Source organism: Somniosus microcephalus, chromosome 24 (genome assembly GCF_052327205.1).
Source record: "Somniosus microcephalus isolate GS21.2 chromosome 24, FLI_Smic_1.0, whole genome shotgun sequence".
Taxonomy (NCBI): domain Eukaryota; kingdom Metazoa; phylum Chordata; class Chondrichthyes; order Squaliformes; family Somniosidae; genus Somniosus; species Somniosus microcephalus.
The window spans coordinates 41,014,592-41,034,409 of record NC_141010.1 but is presented as its reverse complement, the minus strand read 5'-3'; the positions used below and the strand labels follow the sequence as shown (position 1 = coordinate 41,034,409).

The 19,818-nt window shown below is 44.7% G+C and overlaps 1 protein-coding gene across 1 annotated transcript in view; it reads right to left on the bottom strand.

Annotated features, from left to right (window-relative positions):
• med1 (mediator complex subunit 1) overlaps window positions 1–19,818 on the bottom strand; it is an 87,897-nt gene that overhangs the window by 43,070 nt on the left and 25,009 nt on the right. Inside the window, exons 3-10 of the mRNA XM_085966557.1 lie at window positions 15,179–15,257; window positions 13,814–13,868; window positions 13,555–13,687; window positions 9,281–9,309; window positions 8,307–8,378; window positions 5,046–5,120; window positions 3,520–3,593; window positions 1,712–1,801 (exon numbers count right to left, since the gene is read on the bottom strand). Of these exons, the coding sequence (XP_085822683.1) occupies window positions 1,712–1,801; window positions 3,520–3,593; window positions 5,046–5,120; window positions 8,307–8,378; window positions 9,281–9,309; window positions 13,555–13,687; window positions 13,814–13,868; window positions 15,179–15,257 (607 nt within the window). The remainder of the gene's footprint in view (window positions 1–1,711; window positions 1,802–3,519; window positions 3,594–5,045; window positions 5,121–8,306; window positions 8,379–9,280; window positions 9,310–13,554; window positions 13,688–13,813; window positions 13,869–15,178; window positions 15,258–19,818) is intronic.

The following is a 19,818-nucleotide window of genomic DNA, read 5'->3' as shown; positions in this document are numbered from 1 at the left end:
AAAACCTTGGGACCAGCTGAGTTTCGGTTTTTGGAATTTTTCGGATTTCAGAAGGTATTGGGAAATTTGTCAGGGGTGGCGGAGGGTCGGGGTGGGGGGGGGGGGGGGGGGGAGAAAAGAATATCGGACGGGCCGCTGTATTGTCGGGTTCACTCTCCCGGTACCACCTCCACGCTACCCGGCTCGACCTGCAATCTCCTACCCAAGAGGGAACTCTGTGACCCTCTGCCCTGCTCAGCGTAAGTCGTGCGCCACTCTGGTCATGTCGTGCGCACGACTTACGCTGAATGAAAAAACTTTCGGTTTTTAGAGGTTTTCGGATAAAGGATAGTCTACCTGTACTCTAATCTTACCTACTCTTATCTATTTTTAAGCCATCAACTAAAACTTTCAGTCTATTTACCCAAGTCTAAGGTTTCTCTAGTCTGTAAGGTTGCCAATTCTATTACATAATAGCCCATACACCATGACACTAATTGTATTTGTTTTATCTTATTCGTTCACAGGATGTGGGCGTCGCTGGCAAGGCCAGCATTTATTGCCCATCCCTAATTGCCTTTGAGAAAGTGGTGGTGAACCGCCTTCTTGAACTGCTGCAGTCCATGTGGTGAAGGGATGGAGTTCCAGGATTTTGACCCAGCGACGATGAAGGAATGGCGATATACTTCCAAGTCAGGATGGTGTGTGACTTGGAGGTGGTGGTGTTCCCATGCGCCTGCTGCCCTTGTCCTTCTAGATGGTAGAGATCACGGGTTTGGGAGGTGCTGCCGAAGGAGCTTGGCGAGTTGCTGCAGTGCATTTTGTAGCCACGTTACGCCGGTGGTGGAGGGAGTGAATGTTTAAGGTGGCGGATGGGGTGCCAATCAAGCGGGCTACTTTGTCCTGGATGGTGTCGCACCTCGAGTGTTGTTGGAGCTGCACTCATCCAGCAAGTGGAGAGTATTCCATCACACTCCTGATTTGTGCCTTGTAGATGGTGGAAAGGAGACAGGAGGTGAGAGACTCACCACAGAATACCCAGCCTCTGACCTGCTCTTGTAGCCATAGTATCTACGTGGCTGGTCCAGTTAAGTTTCTGGTCAATGGTGACCCCTAGGATGTTGATGGTGAGGTATTTGGCAATGGTAATGCCATTGAATGTCAGGGAACGGTGGTTAGACTCTCTCATGTTGGAGGTGGTTATTGCCTGGCAGTTGTGTGGCACAAATGTTACTTGCCACTTATCAGCCCAAGCCTGAATATTGTCCAGGTCTTGCTGCAGGCAGGTACGGACTGCTTCATTATCTGAGGAGTTGTGAGTGGAACTGAACACTGTGCAACCATCAACGAACATCCCCATTTCTGACCCTATGATGGAAGGAAGGTCTTGCTTGGGGCGGGTGCATAGATACAAGATGGGCAAAGACATCACTGTAACTTCAAATCACATGTTTAAAATGGAACAAAGTTTAAATCATATTCTATCTTTGGCAGCTGCTAATTTTGACTCAAAATGAAATCATGGGAGGAAAACCCACCTTTAGCATTGTATTCTCCTAGATAACAGAAAGGCTCCTCAGTACATATTAACATTACAACTGGACTACAAAGAGGAAATTACACTGAAAACTTTATCTAGCACCAACTCACTATCCTAGATGTTATTCATCTCATTCTCAGCCCTGGCCATTTATTTTCTACTGACACAACAAACAGGATCCTGGCATTGTACCGTTAGTTTCATTAAGGTTCATAGGTGCACCAGTTCCCTCTTCAAACAGGTCGTAAGGAGAGACGTAATACTTTAAGTTCATTAAGTGTCCTGTAAAATCAAGCAAAGATACTTTGACTCAAAACACACCCATCGTTAATCAAACTGGTAGAAAAACATTGAAAGCGATGGAAATACACAGGTTAGTCAGCATCTGAAAGAGAAAGACAGATTAACGTTTTTGTGTGGTATCTTTCATCTGTTCTAATGAAGGGTTTCACTGAAACGTTAACCTAACTTTCACTGTCTAACCTAACTTTCACTGTCTAAGCTAATTCAAAGAATGGGCACTTACTTGCGTGAGGTACTGCAGAGCTGCTGCTGCCACCATGACATGAGTCGCCACCTTCGGGGAGGGCGGGGGGCCGAGTGTCTATTGGCAACACTGTCAGCCAATGAGTTGGACGCGGGGCAGGACTTACAGCAGGACTTATAGCAAAATGGTCTATTTTACAGCAAACAAAGCCTATTTAAACAGCGCACTACACCAAATGGTCTATTTACTCAGCATATAGAGTCTAACCTTCTAAAAGGATATTACACAGCATGTTCCCGGTTTAATCCAAGAAAGCCATTGTTGTAAGAGTAAAGCACTAATTCTAACATTTTTGTAATGTTAAATTATCTGTCTTCTCTAGACAATAATGAGGATGCAACAGTCAATTGCATCACACAAGTGCAATCTTTTATCAAGCTCAATTTTCCACTTTAATCTTCACTTCATTCACTGACAGTAATGCGGTTCGTCTTGTTAACCTGGCCTGGAAGTGCCTAAAGGAGGAGCTCTGGGAGCTACTTCCTCAAGCCACAAGTTTATAATAATGCCGCAGTGTTGTAATTTAGTCAGTTAAACTGATGATGTTTAAAAAGCCCTAGTCAGTTGGACTTTGTATCCGTCAGTGATACTGGGATATTAATGGCAGCCCAGTCCTACTCTTTGTACAGCCATGTACATAATTGTATGCAATTTAATTCATAAACTTATCCAGTTATCTGGCCACCTTTTCGTTTCGTGTGCAATTTTGTAAATATATGGTTATGTTATTGGACTAGTAATCCAGAGAATGAGTTCAAATCTCACCATGGCAGTTTGAGAATTTGAATTCATTTTTAAAAAATCTGGAAATAAAAAGTTTGCATCGGTAAAAGTGACCATGAAGTTGTTGGATTGTCGTAAAACCCTTCCTTTAGGGAAGGAAACCCGCCGTCCTTACCCGGTCTGGGCCTATATGTGACGCTAGTTCCACAGCATCGCGCAGACTCAATGGGCCAAATGGTCTCCTCCTGTGCTGTAGTGTTTTATGATTCTATGATTTAAAGAGTCGCTACAAATTACAGCAAACAGAACTCATGACCAAAAGTACGGCAACGTCTCCCGATAAAAGCAGACTAATTTCTAAAGCAAAATACAGCGAGTGGAGAATAGTTAAATAATACAAATTATGTGCGTGAAATCAATCCCAGGCACTTACAGCAGGGTGGTCATCTCCAGGTGTGACTGATGGGGGAATTACCCAATTATCTCCATTCTGGCCAGGAATAGTGGTGTTACTATATGCAGCCCAGGGGGAGGAGGTTAAACTAAAATTCAAAATACTGCTAAATGTTCTCAGAGTGTACCTGGGCCTTACAAAGTTGTGCAAGACCATTACATTGCTGCTATTATTTCAGTGACGTAACATAGTTAACACCATCCTCCCTCCCCCAATCTGTTTATCCAGATATACTGACCAGAAATACGCACACATCAAATATTGAAAGAAACATACCACCGCTCCTCGGGGTAAGGTAACCAACACTTCCTTGAAGTACGGTATCAAGGTTACTTGCATTTGTCGCTAATCTGCAATAATGAAGAATAAAGAAAAGATGTTACAACTGGATTACAAAACCAATGTTCTTGCAAAGTAACACATTTCTAATGAATCCTTTCACAACCTCTTTCAAGAGTGCTAACTCCCATTTGGTGCATGCACAAATAATGAAGATGCTGTTTAAATATCCAGCTCTCTTGATGGCTCAATTTATTGCCACAGGGGCCAGGAATTCCCCCGTTTTGATCCCTGGTCTGTGCTGAGTCAGATGACGTCAACTGGGGTGACAGTAGAGTGCTACAAGTGGCCTGTCAAGGTATAAACCAGCCAGGATTCCCGCTCCCGATTACTATCCAGTGATGCCTGCTGGGAAGATATGCACTTGGCCGCAGGTGAAGACAGGATCAGACTCGGCCGTTAGCTCTCCACGGTCAAATAATGCTGGCATTCACCATTAAGGCTCACGTATGAACAGTGACCACTTGGGCCAGGTATCAGCAGGTGAGAGGTGCCAGTGTAACATACCTGAGCAAAGAGCCAACATCTTCAGTAGGAGAGGGGGAAAAATTGGCAAGGAAAAATAATTTAATCTCCCCCACCTCACAATGGCTCGGATAATGTACCTGGCTCAATGCCAGCTTCAATTCCTAGTCTGCGGTGACTTAAAAGATCTCAGCTGGTATGTTACAATTGGCTACAGGAAGGAGGGGGCGGGGGGGGGGGGGGGGGGGGCAAAGTATTAAACCAGGGTTGCCACTCCTATTCACTGCCCCTGCTGGAAAATGCATGAGCATTTCAATTGGGCTTGAATGTAATGCCTCTATGGTAGGCTAGCCTGGCAACACGTGCTGCCTGAGTGCTCACCGAATGGATACTTGGGCACCTGTGAAACTGTACCTCAGCTCGAGTCAGTTATTTTCAGGAATATAGGGCAAAAAGTTTATAGTTGGGATGGGTTTCATATTTAAAGTGCTTGGGTGAGAAATTTAAACTTCAATCACAGCAGCACGTAAATCTGTAGCATGAGTTCACAATCTTTATATGAATTGTATCTAGGAGTCAGATTTGTATAGTTTATCAGTTCGCAAAATAAAAATGAATGAGCCACCTTTCAGTCAGAAGATCACCACTAGGAAGCCCGAAGAACAATACAATAAAATAAATACAACATGCACCTGAATTAGGTAGACACTTAGATTTGTTCTAGTAAAAGCTAGAAGTGAGGGAAGTGTCAACACTTTCATTTCACTTCACTGTAGTAGCAAGTCTGGAGGTTTGAGGATCTGAACTTGTTGAAAATAAAACCCATGCACGTGCTTTTCTCACCTCACCTCTCATGAAAGCGACTATACTTCTGTTATGCAGAATTATTTTCAGTGATCTTATCTCTCGTGTTAAATCACTGCAATCCAACTTTGACACAGTAACAAACCAATCTCAAAATCAATTTACTGCATCAAACCAGAGAAGTGAATATTTACCGGAACATGTTCGCCATCTTTGAAAGATCAAGCTCTAGGGACTGCAGAGCCAGATACATCTTTGTTTTCAGTTTACTACAGGAAAAAAAATGAAAAACTGAAAATGTAACATACCCGATTATTCATATTCCCATTATCCATATTATCGTTTATGTTCGAATATTTCCAGGGAGTCGGGAGAGCAGTGATCTGCGCTGTAGAGCGCAGCGAGAGAAGTACACTAGGCAGTTGTTCGGGGGAGCAGAAGAGACTCTTCTATATGGCTACCCTTTATGCTATATTGCTCTTCGATATGGTATTCCTTACATTATATATGGCTCCTCTTTATGGATATCCTTACATTCTAAATTGCTGTTCTATATGGCTATCCTTACATTAATGATATACTGTGATTCTATACAGCTATGTTAGGTTAGGTTGATTGGCCATGATAAAAAAAAAAATTGTCCCTTAGTGTTAGGGGGGATTAAATACGCGGGGTTACGGGGATAGGGCTTGGGTGGGATGGCTGTCGGTGTAGGGACCGGGTGCTAGGGTTTGGATGATCAGCCATGATCTCGTTGAATGGCGGAGCAGGCTCGAAGGGCCGAATGGCCTACGCCTGCTCCTATCTTCTATGTTTCTATGTTAGCTGTGGCTCAGTTGGTAGCACCCTCGCCTTGGAGTCAGAAGGTTGTGGGTTCAAGTCCCACTTGAGACTTGAGCACAAAAATCTAGGCTGACACTACAGTGCAGCGCTGAGGGAGTGCTGCACTGTTGGAGGAGCCGTCTTTCGGATGAGACACGAAACCCCGTCTGCTCTCTTGGATGGACGTAAAAGATCTCATGACACTATTGCGAAGAAGAGCAGGGGAGTTCTCCCAGTGTCCTGGCCAATATTTATCCCTCAATCAACATCACTAAAACAGATTATCTGGCCATTATCTGATTGCTGCGTGAAAATTGGCTGCCGCGTTTCCTACATTACAACAGTGACCACACTTAAAAAAGTATTTCACTGGCTGTAAAGCACTTTGGGACGTCCGTTGGTCGTGAACGGCTCTATATAAATGCAGGTCCTTCTTTTTCTTTCTATCCTTACATTATATATACTGTGCTTCTGTATGGCTATCTTTACATTGCATACTGCTCTTCTATCTGACCATCCTTACATTATATAACGGCCTGGAAATTGCGGTCGGAGGTTTGCCGCCAGTGTATGCCTCCAAACTGAAAGAAAAGTACGAATTTACCTGGAGTCTACGAAGTTTCGGACTGTTCTGGTCCTGGGCCTGCAGGTTGCGTAAAGAGCCACGGATCCCAGGGGCGTATGCAGGTCGTGGGTCACGTGGGCTAGGCCAACCAATCAAAAAGGGGGATGCCTTGGATGCTTCTGGGGATTCTATTTATGTACAGAATCCCCATGAGCATAATGGAAATCACCTAATGGCCCAGAAATTCGGGACTCCACGGGTGAGTACGCACGGGGTACTCACCCGTAAGCCCAATGGAAGTGCCGGTTTCCTGCATGCACTGCGCATGTGCGGGAAACCGGCACTTCCGTTCCCCTGAAAGAAGGGGTTCAGAGTTCGAACGTGTGCGCAGGAGAGGCTGCGCATGCGCATCGAACTTGCGTTTTTTTGCAGGTTTTCCCGCGAGGGTAAGTCTCCAGAATTTACACATTTAAAAAGCAGTCGTAAGGCCTGCTTTTTACAAGGTAAGTGGTGAATTAATTAAAATTAAAACATTTTTTCCACAGGTTTATTATTTTTAAATACTTTAAAGAAAGGTAAGTTTATTTTTAGCCCCGTTAGAAAATAAAATTATTTTTTTCAAAAATTTAAATTATTTAAAAGTTATTTCATGTAATTTATAGTTTATTTAAAAAATGTGATTGTTTTTTAATTTTTTTTGAAGATTTAGTGATGTTTTGGGGCTCGTAGTATTTCTAAGTTTGACAGCACTTCCTGTCAAACTTATGAATGAAGCATTCCCTGCTCCGATTGGCTCCCCATGGCCCACGCAATCCCAGGGGACGCATCGAACTAACTGCGCCTGCTTTTACCAGGTGTAAGGGTTTTGTGGGCATTCGTTGGGTAAATAGCCCAACTCTGCACCAGCGAAAGTGAATTTGTAGTGGATGCGGTGGATCTGTCCAAGCGAAACTTGACAGATCGCAAGTTCCAGGTTTTCGCACATACGGAAACCCAGAACTTGCGGGGCCATTCTGTAGGCTTCCGGCAGCGTAAGCTGTGCATACGCTGTTGGGAGCACCATAAAATCCGGGCCTTACATTATATATGGATATCTTTACATTGTTTCTTCTCAACTCTCTTCATGGAGTTATTCTCGAGCTGACGTAGCATTTGACAAGAAACAGGATACAAGGAGAATTGCATACAAGATGCTCCTCCATCCCCACCTCAAGCTGCTCCCAACATCAGTGCTAACTTGATTATCTGCCAATTCTTTACTAAGCACTGGGTGGGGTTGCCCCAAAAATCCAGGTTCCACTGTACTACAGTAAATAAACAGATTCATATCTGCTTCTACTCAGGAAAAAATGGAACTTAAGAAAGTCAGGAAATATTAATTTTTAAAAAAACAGCAAAAATGAAAGTGAAGTCATTAGGATACAGTTTGTCCACGTGGCTCCAAGCTCACTTAAGTTTGTAACAGAAATGGAGGGATTCGCAATCCAGACTGGACACCAACATGGGGTAGTAGGATGTCCAATACCCATCAAAATACAGCAAGCTATACAGATAGCCCAGGCGGGTGAATTATTCGTTTATTATAAAGCAAATCACATTAGTTCATGAAACACCAGATTATAGTATCACTGCTTCTAAATGAGACACTTTAAGCTAATTCTCTAGGTATGGATGATTAAATACAGTACAAGATGATATTGATATAGTGCAGTTACAAGCATTGGGATCAAGGTGGCCACAAGGAGGGGAGAGAAGCCAGGCAGGGGGGCACAGGGGCTATCTTGCCTTGCCTGGGACTGCCATTGGATCAGGTCGCTATTGTGGTGCCTGGAGCAGGTGGTGAGGTATCCCCATCTTCCGTCTTGTATTAGTCTGTTCCCTGTGGCCATCTTGATGCCAAAGTTTGTAACCACACTATATTAATATAAAAAATTATGCCAACATACTTGTATCAGCTTATGTGCCTTTAATTCCTTTGTAAGCAAACAATAAATAATACAACAGCACTGATATGTCAATCAGCGAAAACTCCTGAGGGAGAGAAAAAGATCAAACTTCTGATACTTGCTTGTCTCCAGGAAGTTTATATAGGTTGACGAGACCTTTAAGGTGTTTTGAGAACTCCAAAAAATTCTTCTCTCTGCAACACAATCAAACCATTTGTTTCCATTATCAGGAAACCACAATGCAAAAGTCAAGATCAGCCATGATCACATTGAATGGCAGAACAGGCTCGAGGGGCTGAATGGCCTACTCCTGTTCCGATGTAAGTAAGGCATGAAGCAAAAGACCTTAAATCTTCCAAAGTATGTTTATTTTCCTTTCTATAAATTCTTGGTGATTATTCTGGAGTAGAATAGTGGCGCTCCAACACACTGAGGAGTGATGGCACAAGGATTCAATTGCCCCACTCCTCTGAGCTGTTCCAAGTGGGGACCAGGTAATTCACAAATTATGGGAGACGGGAGGGACGGACGGAAGAGATGGGGAGCCTGCTCCAGCTGCTGTTCGTCACCTATTGGTGGCCCATTAAAAGTGGCACAGGCCAAGGAGTGGACCATCTGCCCTTCCCTTCGGCCACAGGAAGCTAATAATCCGTTAGGAGAAAGAAAAGGCAACACACCCTCATGCAAGACTGGCCTGCCCAGCATCTTCAGTATGAATCCCTCTCTCCATTCTCTCAACTTCTGTCAGCTGAGAAGCAGTGTGAACAACAAAATCAACACAATGAGATTTTTAATCACTACTTATTTCAGTAATAAAGACCTTTTGATCCTTTCAAAACATACACCTGCTCCCTGCAACAAGAGATTTTCTGCTCATTTCTATTTCGAATAATAGAAGAATTAGAGAAATGGTCCTTTTTTTTCCCCCCCAGTTTCTGAATCGGTTTTCTGTGCTGAAGTGGCACTGCTGGCTTGAGTCAACATCTCGCTGACACCGACTAGTTCCACATATTTATTATCCAGACTGGCTGTCGGCCTTTACCCTTGTAACAGAACACTTTAAATTATTCACACAGTTGAAGTAACAATGGCTTACCTCAGATACTGTACCAGCTCCTGGCAACTCTAGGAAAAACAAGTTAATAAAAAAATCATGTAAAATTATATTTTTAGTAAAGGTCTGGCAATTGCATAAACAACAAATGCATTTAATCATTTGAAACTGTTAGAATATTTTGTTTCTCATCACAATAGTTCTTCCAATTATCAATGCTTATTATTTTAAAAATTGAACTATAGAACACATTTAAATACAGTATTTTGTCACTTAAAAAATTTGCTGGTGTCTCTGTACCAAAAATAAACTAAGCTCTAAGATTTGAGAGCCCATTTTAGACATGGCCATGCACTGTCACTCTTCTGGTCTCTGTGCTTTTGCACCAGTACTTTTCAGTCCAGTACTGAGGGACTGCTGCACTGTTGGAGGTGTCGCCTTTTGGGTGAGACCAAAACTGAAGCTCCACCGGTCCTCTTAGGTGGCTGTAAAAGATTCCAAATCTTCCTACTTGGAGAGCAGGGGAGTTCTGCTGTCCATGTCAACATACATCGTTCAACTACCGCCACCAAAACTAGATTATCTAGTCATTTTTCTCACTGCTGTGTACATATTGGCTGTCACGCATCCCGACATTACAACGCTGACTACACATAGAAACACAGAAGATAGGAGCAGGAGTAGACCATTCAGTCCCTCGAGCCTGTTCCGCCATTTAATGAGATCATGGCTGATCATCCAAATTCAGTACCCTGTCCCTGCTTTCTCCCCATATCCCTTAATCCCTTTAGCCTTAAAAAATATATCTAACTCCTTCTTGAATATATTTAATGAATTGGCCTCAATTGCCTTCTGTGGTAGAGAATTCCACAGGTTCACCACTCTCTGGGTGAAGAAATTCCTCCTCATCTCAGTCCTAAATGGCTTACACTACAAAGTACTTCATTGGCTGTGAAGTGCATTGGGGACATCCTGTGGTTGTGAAAAGTGCTCCATAAATGCAAGTACTTCTTTTCTTTCCTTGATGCGTATACGAAGCTCGATTTGGCAATCAAGGGGAAAAGGCAAATTTCATCAGTGGCACCTTGGTGGGGGAGGGCTACAATATTGGACATTCATAGAATAGAATCATAGAATGGTTACAGCACGGAAGGCGGCCATTCGGCCCGGCTCTCTGCAAGAGCACTTCAGCTAGTCCCACTCCCCCGCCCTTTCCCCGTAACCCTGCAATTTTCTTTCCTTCAGATACTTATCCAACTCCCTTTTGAAAGCTGTGATTGAATCTGCCTACACCACCCTTTCAGGCAGTGCATTCCAGATCTTAACCACTCGCTGAGTAAAAAAGTTTTTCCTCATGTCGCCTTTGGTTCTTTTGCCAATCACCTTAAATCTGTCCCCTCTGGTTCTTGACTCTTCTGCCAATGGGAACAGTTTCCCTCTAACTACACTGTCTACACCCCTCATGATTTTGAACACCTCTATCAAATCTCTCAGTCTTTTCTGCTCCAAGGAGAACAACTCCATCTTTTCCAGTCTATCAATGTAACTGAAGTCCCTCATTCCTGGAATCATTCTCGTAAATCTTTTCTGCACCCTCTCGAAGGCCTTCACATCCTTCCTAAAGTGTGGTGCCCAGAATTGGACACAGTACTCCAGTTGGGGCCGAACCAGTGTTTTATTCAGGTTCATCATAATTTCACACTTTTGTACTCTATACCTCGAATTATGAAGCCCAGGATCCTGTAAGCCTTTTTAAATGCTTTCTCAACCTGCCCTGTCACCTTCAACAATTTGTGCACACATACTCCCTGTCTCTCTGTTCGTGCACCCCCTTCAGGATGGTACCATTTAGTTTATATGTCCTCTCCTCATTCTTTCTACCAAAAGGTATCACTTCACAACTTTCTGCATTAAATTTCATCTGCCATGTGTCCACCCATTTCACCAGCCTGTCTATGTCTTCCTGAAGTCTATCACTCTCCTCCTCACTATTCACTATACTTTCAAGTTTTGTCTCATCTGCAAACTTTGAAATTGTGCCCTGTACACCCACATCCAAGTCATTAATATATGTCAAGAAAAGCAGTGGTCCTGGAACCAACCCCTGGGGAACACCACTGTATACCTTCCTCTAGTCCAAAAAACAACCGTTCACCACTACTCTTTGTTTCCTATCACTTACCCAATTCCATATCCATGTTGCCACTGTCCCTTTTATTCCATGGGCTTCAACTTTGCTGGCAAGCCTATTATGTGGCACTTAGTGTACATGGATTTCCAAAAGGCGTACGACAATGTCAACTGTATTACCCTCATCAACCCTCTCTTACCTCATCAAAGAACTCAATCAAGTTAGTTAAACACAATTTGCCGTTAACAAATCCATGCTGGCTTTCCTTAATTAATCCACACTTGTCCAAGTGACTGTTCATTTTGTCCTCGATTACTGTTTCTAAAAGCTTTCCCATTACAGAGGTCAAACTGACTGGCCTGTCGTTGCTGGGTTTATCTTTACACCCTTTTTTGAACAACGCTGTAACATTTGCAATTCCCCAGTCCTCTGGTACCACCCCCGTATCTAAGGAGGATTGGAATATTATAGCCAGTACTTCCGCGATGTCCTCCCTCAATTCTCTCAGCATCCTAGGTTGCATCCCATCTGCTCCTGGAGATTTATCTACTTTAAGTACAGCCAGCCATTCTAATACTTCCTCTTTAAAAGAGTTGGAATAAACGGCTCTTTTTCCGAGTGGCAGGCAGTGACTAGTGGGGTACCGCAGGGATCGGTCCTAGGACCCCAGCTATTCACAATATATATTAATGATCTAGACGAGGGAACTAGATGTATTATCTCCAAGTTTGCAGATGACACAAAGCTGGGTGGGCGTGTGTGCTGTGAAGAGGATGCCGAGAAACTCCTGTATGATTTGGACAGGTTGGGTGATTATACTGCATCTGCCCAATGTGGATAAATGCGAGGTTATGCACTTTGGTGGCAAAAACAGGAAGGCAGATTATTATCTGAACGGCAATAGATTGGGAGAAGGGGAAGTGCAACGAGACCTGGGTGTCCTTGTGCACCAGTCGCTGAAGGCAAGCATGCAGGTGCAGCAGGTGGTTAAGGCTGCAAATGGTATGTTGGCCTTCTTAGCGAGAGGGTTCGAGTACAGGAACAAGGATGTCTTGCTGCTGTTGTACAGGGCCTTGGTGAGACCACACCGTGAGTATTGTGTGCAGTTTTGGTCGCCTTATCTGAGGAAGGATGTTCTTGCCATGGAGGGAGTGCAGCGAAGATTCACCAGACTGATACCTGGGATGGCAGGAATGACGTGTGAGGAGAGATTGGGTTGATTGGGCTTATACTCGCTGGAGTTTAGAAGAATGAGAGGGGATCTCATTGAAACTTATAAAATTCTAACAGGACTAGACAGACTAGACGCAGGAAGGATGCTCCCGATGGTCGGGGAGTCCAGAACCAGGGGTCACAGTCTAAGGATAAGGGGTAAGCTATTTAGGACAGAGATGAGGAGGAATTTCTTCACCCAGAGAGTGGTGAACCTTAGAATTCTCTACCACAGAAGGCAGTTGAGGCCAATTCATTAAATATATTCAAGAAGGAGTTAGATATATTTCTTCAGGCTAAAGGGATCAAGGGAGAAGGCAGGGACAGGGTACCGAGTTTGGATGATCAGCCATGGTCTCATTGAATGGCGGAGCAGGCTCGAGGGGCCGAATGGCCTACTCCTGCTCCTATCTTCTATGTTTCTCAATTTTTATCCTATCAAGTATCTCCATTACCACCTCCTTCACTATGTCTATGGCAGCATCCTCTTCCTTGGTGAAGACAGATGCAAAGTACTCCTTTAGTACCTCAGCTGTACACTCTGCCTCCATGCATAAGTTGCATTCTTGGTGGAAACTCAGTGTTGTAATTTGTGGTCATTTGACCCATGCCAGGGTCAAAAAAAATTATGGAGTTTTATAGAATCATAGAATTTTACAGCACAAAAGGAGTCCATTTAGCCCCTTGTGTCTGTAACAGCACTCTGAAAGAGTAATCCACAGTCCCATTCCTCTGCCCTTTCTCCAAAACCTTTATAATAGCTAATTGGATAAAGCACAGAAAGCTGAAGAAAACTGTGTGACCATAACCCCAGCAAAAGATAGGGGAGCTATACATAAATGATTACACCTGAGGCTATGCAGCTCCCATAAATCGACACCTCAGTTGTAAGAAGAGAATTCTAACTGGGGCCAAAATCATTAATTGGGCATACAGTGGAATAGTCACAGATCCTCAATAGCAAAAAGCTTACCACGGGATTTTCTCCATGGTGCGCCACCTTAACATCACAGACTTGCCCTGTTGGATCCAGCAGCACTTCTACATAGAACATGTCTGATGTAATGTAACACTCAGTACCCGAAGGGCCCAGGTGAGAACCAAGGCTGGATGAGAGAAAAGGATAGATTAGAATTAAGCTTTCTTAAAAATAACTTCTTCATTGCTCATTAAAGAGCCTGAATAATGACAGACCGATGAATTCAATTGACATTCAAAGCATGGTCACTTACCTGTTCTGTCTGGCAATCGACTCTAGGCGGTCTGTCATTGCAGGCAGAGACATGACTAAAAAACAATGAGCATGAATTGAGAGTTAGCATCAACGAGAAGATTCAGGGAAAATGAGGGGAAATCCTGTTGTGACAAATACAGGTGTCGCAACTTGAATTTGTACAGTGTCTTTAAAGTAAAGAAAAAATCCTAAGGCGCTTCACAGATGAGTGGAAAGAGAATCAGGGCTGTGCCAGAGAGAGAGAGAGATTCGCTTGATTGAAAAGGTGAGTTTTGAGAAGGCTTTTGAAGGTGGAGAAAGAGCTGCAGAGGTTTAGGGAGCGAGTTCCAGAGAACGAGAGAGGGGGACTGAAGGCTCTGGCACCAATGGTGGCACAAAGGGAGATGGGGATGAATAGAAGGTTCGAGTTAGAGGAATGGGAGGGACAACAGGGCTGGAGGAGCTTGCAGAGGGAGGATAGGGCAAGCTGTGGAGAGTTAAAGACATGGTTTTTAAATTGAATGTGTTGGGGACAGGGAGCTGGTGAAGGTTAGTGAGGGCAGGGTAATGCACGAGTGGGGCAGGACATGGGTGATAAGAGTATTAGACAAATTACAGATTATAGAGGAAGGCGAATGGGATGCCAGCAGGAGTGTTAAAATCGCTGAGTCAGAAGTGAGAAATGCATGTATAAGGGTTAAATGATTTCCTTATATGTAAAGTTGTAGACTTAAAGATAACCTGGACCTATCTAATATATATTCACATAGATGAGAACAAAACCTTCATCTATGGCTGCACTTATAAAATACTAATGCATAGTAGTTTTTAAAAAAAAAATAGCATTGACAATTATGCAAGACTTAAGAGATAAAATTCCTCCCGCAGTGGCCTCGTAGATAAAGGCACCACACGGTGTAGCATTAAGCGACAGACCAGAATGTTCCAGGTTCGATTTCTGGTCTGTATTAAGTTAGCTGATTTCAGCTAAGATTGCAATTGGGGCTCTACAATTGATTGCAGCCCCCCTAAGCTGAAGAGAAAATGAGCCAGGGTGCCTGCATTGACTGCTTTCTAATGGGCCCTGCTGGAAAGTACGAGTGTTCTGAAATTCTGCATAACTTACCTGTGGGAGTCATAAAAACTACAGGCAATTTTCACATGCCATTAAGCGTATTGCATAGAGGTAATCAGAGAGCAAGAGCAGACTGTTCATGGTCTGTGGAGAGAACAGGATTGATGGGCCAAATGGCCTATTTTCCATTACATGCATAATATATTGGCGCTCATCGTGAAATCCTACATTGATCCCCACAACCCTAAAGAACGCTCTGTTCATGTATATCTTAGTTACCTGTGTCAGGCTGTGACAGCCTTCACTAACCTTTTAGTGCTTTCTGCAGAGTCTCCAGACAGGCAATAAGATGCTGGTGGCCTCCTGTGTTCATTATACTTCGTTTCTCCTTTATAAAATGACAATACAGCAATTAGAATGGCTGACCACTGTAAAGTCCGCGCCTCAATAATACACGGACTTCGGGAGAACAGTTAACAGGTACTTTACTGAAGAGGCAGCTTGAAACAAACTACAGAAGCCTGCTAGGGCCTTTTATACAGGGGTGGTCACCGCCGGTACTGCAGTCTAAGACCAGTTATTCCCTTAAAAGGTACATACACAACAATTCCTCCCCTTTTAGATAAACAGTACATAACATTCATTTAACAACGAAATAATAACTAATTACAATTTTCTCAGTAATATATACATCAACTGAAATAGTCATTTATAAGTTCAGTCTTTGAGGAGGCTTCCTGATCCGGACTGGATAGCGCCTTTCTCAAGTATCCTGTTCTGGCGGTGGAGTCAATTCTGGCTCATTGTCATTGGTTGGTTTGTCAGCTTCCAATACCCCTGCTTCTGAGGTAGACGCAATCTGTACTTCGGGTTGATTACCAGGTGCACATGCTTGTGGTACAGGTTTGGCTTGTTCCTGTGACTCTAGAATCTGGTCAGCATGGCGTCTCACGATGCTCTCTCCAACGTCCACTGTGTACATTAGTGGTCCCTGCTGTGTGCATATCATGCCTGGCTGCCATTTTTCTGTTCGGTAGTCGCGGGCCAAGACTGGTTGCCCTATCTTGAAGCTCCTGGTTGGCTTCTCATTTATGTGCTGGAACTGCTTATCCTCAGCATCTCGTCTTATGTTTGGTTTGAGCAAATCCAAGCGACATCTTAGTCTCCGGTTGAAAAACAGTACGGCTGGAGTTTGGTTGGTTACTGCATGTGTCGCATTCCGGTAAGCAAACAAGAAGTTATCCACCTTGTGTTGCAGTGGTATGTCGTCATTATACATTGCCTCTATGGTCTTTTTAAAGGTCTGAACAAACCTCTCAGCCAATCCATTTGTGGCTGGATGATATGGGGCAGATGTGTAATGTTTCACCCCATTATTCTTCAGGAACCTCCGGAAATCCTCAGACACAAACTGTGGCCCATTGTCGGAACAGATCTGTTCTGGCAACCCATTCCTGACTAAGATGGTCCTTAGGACTGCAATAGTTTTCTCCGTGGTGGTGGAGGACATTTTAATAACCTCTGGCCATTTCGAATGGGCGTCCACAGCGATTAGAAACATTGAGTCCATAAATGGACCAGCAAAATAAATGTGTACCCGTTGCCATGGAGATGAGGGCCTGTGGTGGAGCATTTTGGACCTTCTGGCATCCTGTGCATCTCTTGGTCATATCCTCGATTTCTTTATCGATTCCCGGCCACCACACAAACGCCCTGGCTAGGCTCTTCATTTTTACCCCTCCCAGATGACCTTCGTGAAGCTCAGTGAGTACTCTATCTCTCAACTTGGGTGGAATTACCACTCGGGATCCACACATCAAGGTTCCCCGGCACACTGACAGCTGTTCCCTCCTTGGCGAGAATGCTGGCAAGTGAGTCGCCATATGCTGGCCATCCCTTCACCGTCAAATCATAGACCCGAGTGTGTGTCGGGTCATTTCGGGTTTCCTTCTCAATACTTGCGTTTGTAACAGGCAAACATTCGACTATGGTCGCATGGAATATCTCCACAGGGTCCACTGCAGGTGCTTCTTCCGCCGTAGGCAACGGTAGGCGCGACAGCCCATTAGTGTTTCCATGTTGTTTCGTACCTTTGTACTCGATGTCATACTGATGTGCCCCTAGAAAAAGGGACCATCTTTGCAGCCGTTGCGCCGTCATCACCGGAACGCCCTTCTTTGGGTTAAAAATGGAGACCAGGGGTTGATGATCAGTCAGTAGGGTGAATTTCTGCCCGTGCAGATAGTGATTGAACTTCTTCACCCCCCACACCAGGCTGAGGGCCTCCCTGTCAATCTGGGCGTAGTTACGCTCGGCTGAGGTTAGCGAGCGCGATGCAAAGGCTATTGGCCTCTGAACCGTCACAGAATTTGTGTGACAGCACCGCTCCAATGCAGTAAAGGTGACGCATCACATGCCAACCGAATCGGTAGTGTTGGGTTGTAGTGGGCCAATACTTCTTTTGAAGTGATTTGGCATTTACATTCCTGAAAGGCACGCTTACACGCATCACTCCATTTCCATGTTACACCAGTTTGAAGGAGGTGTTCAGTGGGTGCAGAATTGTAGATAAATTCGGCAAGAACTTATGGTAGTAGTTCACCAACCCGAGGAACGACCTCAGTTGCGACACATTTTCTGGTGCTGGAGCCTTGACTACAGCCTCAATCTTGTCCGGCGACTTATGCAATCCTTCCTCATCAATCATGTGGCCACAATACGAGATTTGTCTCCTGAAGAACTCGCATTTGGGACGGTTGGCTCGTAGCCCATATTCCTGCAATCTCGTGAGCACCTGTTCCAGGTTGGCAAGGTGTTCATTGTCATTTTCGCCCGTAACCAGGATGTCGTCCAAATAACACTGGGTCCCCGGGATCCCTTGCAGGACTTGTTCCATTGCCCTCTGCCACATAGCCGGGGCCGATGCTACCCCAAATACCAGTCGACTGTACTGGTAAAGGCCTTTGTGAGTGTTTATCGTGAGGTATTTCCTAGATGCTTCTTCCACCTCCATTTGTAGATACGCTTGAGCCAGGTCAATCTTTGTAAAACGTTTCCTTCCAGATAGTGAGGCGAAAATATCTTCTATCCGCGGAAGCGGATACTGTACTGTGTGCAGGACTGGGTTCACAGTCACCTTGAAGTCCCCACAGATGCGAACCTTCCTTGGCTCCCCAGGCGTGCTGCTCAATGCTTTCTTCATTACCGGAACGATGGGTGTGGCCCACTCGCTCCAGTCCACCTTAGACAGCACCCCAGAATGCTCCAGACTCTCCAGTTCAGCTTCCACAGCTGGGCGTATCGCGTATGGCACCGGTCTGGCCTTGAAAAATTTTGGGGTTGCGTTATCCTCAATCTTTATGGTTGCCTTTACTCCTTTTAGAGTCCCAAGCCCTTGTTGGAACACCTCTTCCGCGTCAGATAGAATTTGTGACAGACGTCCAGGTGCGACGTCGTCATCTTTTTTGTCAGTCACAGTTAGTGCCAGAATGGAATGCCAATCCAATTGTAGTCTTCGGATCCATTCACGTCCCAATAATGGTGGTCCTCCATCTCGTAGTATATACATGTATAGTTTCTGTGTTTCCTTTCCGTTATATTCAACTGGCACCCTTATTTTTCCTCTGGGGTAGATCTTTTGCCCCGTGTATGTCTTCAATACAATGGACGTGTCCTTTAAGGGTATGTGTGAGAATAGCCGCTCATAGTCTCGTCGATTCATGACAGTTAGGGCTGATCCTGTGTCGAATTCCATCTTCACTGGGGGCCCTGCTATCATGAGGGTGACCCAAATGGTTCGGTGATCTTCTTTTGCGATCACGTTGTGTAACTTTAAACAACTTAGTCGCCTGCTCCCGGAGTCCTGATCACTCTCCTGATCTTCTGAACTACTATCTGTCAGTTTCTTTACTTTCCTGTACTGTTCCTTAGTAGTCCTTGTTGTGTTGGTCTTCTTTCCCGACCTGCAGACTCTTGCTATATGTCCCATTTTCCTGCATTGCCTGCATATTTTGTCTTTAAACTAGCAGTCGTTCTGCTCATGGGTTGTTCTGCCACAGCGATAGCACTTTTCGGCTCCATACGCCATTTCGTTAACGCTGTATTCTTGTGGTTTCTGTTGTATTTCCGCAGCTCCCCGTGCTGCTGCTTCGTAGGATACTGCCACGCTGAAAGCCTGTTCTAGCGTCAGGTCCCTTTTTTGAAAGTAGTCGTTTCTGGGTTCCTTCACTCTGGAGCCCGCAGACAAACTTATCCCGTAAGGTGTCTGCCAGTCCTGCTCCGAACTGGCAGTGCTTCGATAACTTGTGTAGTTCCGTAAGATAGTCAGCATTGCTCTCATCTTTGTGCTGGTTTCTTTTATGGAACTTGAATCTTTCTGCTATCAGCAGTGGTGTAGGGCTTAGGTGTTCCTGTAAGATATGAACAATCTCCTCGAAACTTTTCTCCATTGGTTTAGCTGGGGTAATTAAATTCCGCAATAGGCCGTACGTACTCGCACCCATCAGATTTAATAATACCGACGCCCTCTTTCCATCAGCCACCTCATTTGCCTTGCAGTACACTTCGATTCTTTCCACATACGTGGTCCAGTCTTCTACCTCGTTGTCGAAAGCAGTGATACTGCCACTTTTCGGCATCTTGGGCGATTTAAAATGGCGCCTCCCGCGCTTTTGCTTCTTCCCCAATGGAATAAAATGGCGCCTCCCATGCTTTTGCTTCTTCCCCAACGGGATAAAATGGCGCCTCCCGCGTTTTTGCTTCTTCCCCTTACTACCACGCTGCTCCTAGCGTTCTACGGGGTAATGGCGGCGACCTGCAGCTTCGGCGCGTCTCGCTTTCCTTCCCCCCCATTTAGTTTCTCTCCGCTGTCCTGTTCTCGAGCACCGACCGCGCCCTGTGCGCTCCACCCTCTCTCTCTCTCGTTTTCTTTTCCCGGCGACGCTGTGCGG